General features: G+C 40.1%; 1 protein-coding gene across 1 annotated transcript in view; it reads left to right on the top strand.

The window, feature by feature from the left end:
- LOC106867185 (DNA replication licensing factor mcm5-A) overlaps nucleotides 1–1,407 on the top strand; it is a 19,331-nt gene that overhangs the window by 1,415 nt on the left and 16,509 nt on the right. Inside the window, exon 2 of the mRNA XM_014911984.1 lies at nucleotides 781–829. Coding sequence (XP_014767470.1) covers nucleotides 781–829 — 49 coding nt within the window. The remainder of the gene's footprint in view (nucleotides 1–780; nucleotides 830–1,407) is intronic.

Genomic DNA, 1,407 nt, shown 5'->3' with positions numbered 1-1,407 from the left:
CAGAAGCTGAAAAAAACTAAACACTTCTTGATCTTCTCTTAAAAAATTCTGCTAAACCATTGAAGAATTCCACCTGAAACAGTAAATATGGAAGACCGACGTAAACGTATTTTGTTCTCTGCCATCCTCCAGACATTTAAACCGTGACTTTTTAAGTGTGTACAGGACTGTATTATCGAGGTTTCAGTTCCTGGATGCAGTTAACTGTTTTGTGGTGAATTCCATCTGAGAAGGGACTTTTCTCAGGGAGAAGGAAAGGGATAGACATAGAAACAACATTTATATGCCACATCAGCAATAGTTGTATCTGTTCAAATAAAGTCCCTTAATTACTTAAGTGATTGCCAAGATGATTCAATAAAAGATGGTGTTTGTAATGGAAGCTAAGCTCCCATTACAAACACCTCCTGAATAAGAAAGAGGTGAAAGGAGTTGTTTGAGAAGAAAGGGTTTCTTTGTCACAGATAAAGAAATTGTGGGGCAACATTGAATTTAGAATATCCATGGTGCCTGAGAAGAACTGCTTGATGGCTGTACAATGAATACATGACACAGGTGAGCTTCAGAGCATTAAATGCATTACCCATTGGGTTGCTATTTTAATCTCAGACCTGCAGACATGCTGTCTCTTCATTCTGTATTTTCTACCACTATTATGGCCTATGCTTCTCACAGCTGAGTGCTTTCATGCCCCTTCTGCTCAGGCTCTTCCAACTCAAAGGTATCTCCTCGTCTATATTATCTGCTCTGTTTGGCCCCACACTTATACCACTTTGTCAGATCCTTCTCTTCTGAAAACTCCTCACTTGGGTCAGAGAAGCTGCAAAGGGTATGTACACAACCCCTTCTTGCAGACTTTGCCCTTAAAACAAAAAAGATGTATAGTGAATGCAAAGTGAAAAACAATGTTGTGGAAGGATCCCTTGATAGAAAAAATGTTGTTGAAGTCGGATGAGAAGTCATGACATAAAGTTTCTATAAAGATTTCATTATCTTCAAGGAATGGAGCCAGTACCCACTGACTGGCTCTTGTGTCGGTGACACGTAAAAAGCACTATCTGAATGTGGTTGATGCCAGGCCTGCTTGACTGGCCCCTGTACCGGTGGCATGTAAAAAAAACACCCACTACACTCTCGGAGTGGTTGGCGTTAAGAAGGGCATCCAGCTGTAGAAACCATGCCAGATCAGACTGGAGCCTGGTGCAGTCCTCAGTCAAACCGTCCAACCTATGCTCTGTTTCTTTCAATTAATTTTAAATATAACAAAGAATTTAGTAAAATAACTTAGTTATCATTAAGCTAGTGTTAGGAACATAATTTGTGACTAAGGTTTGGTGGAAGATTTTAATTCAGAACTTATGAAAACAAGACATTTGTACCACAGAGCCAGAGCCGGTTTCAGCCGGT

The sequence above is a fragment of the Octopus bimaculoides genome, chromosome 3, assembly GCF_001194135.2.
Source record: "Octopus bimaculoides isolate UCB-OBI-ISO-001 chromosome 3, ASM119413v2, whole genome shotgun sequence".
NCBI classification, from domain to species: Eukaryota; Metazoa; Mollusca; class Cephalopoda; order Octopoda; family Octopodidae; genus Octopus; species Octopus bimaculoides.
This window is presented reverse-complemented; position numbering and strand designations above follow the sequence as displayed.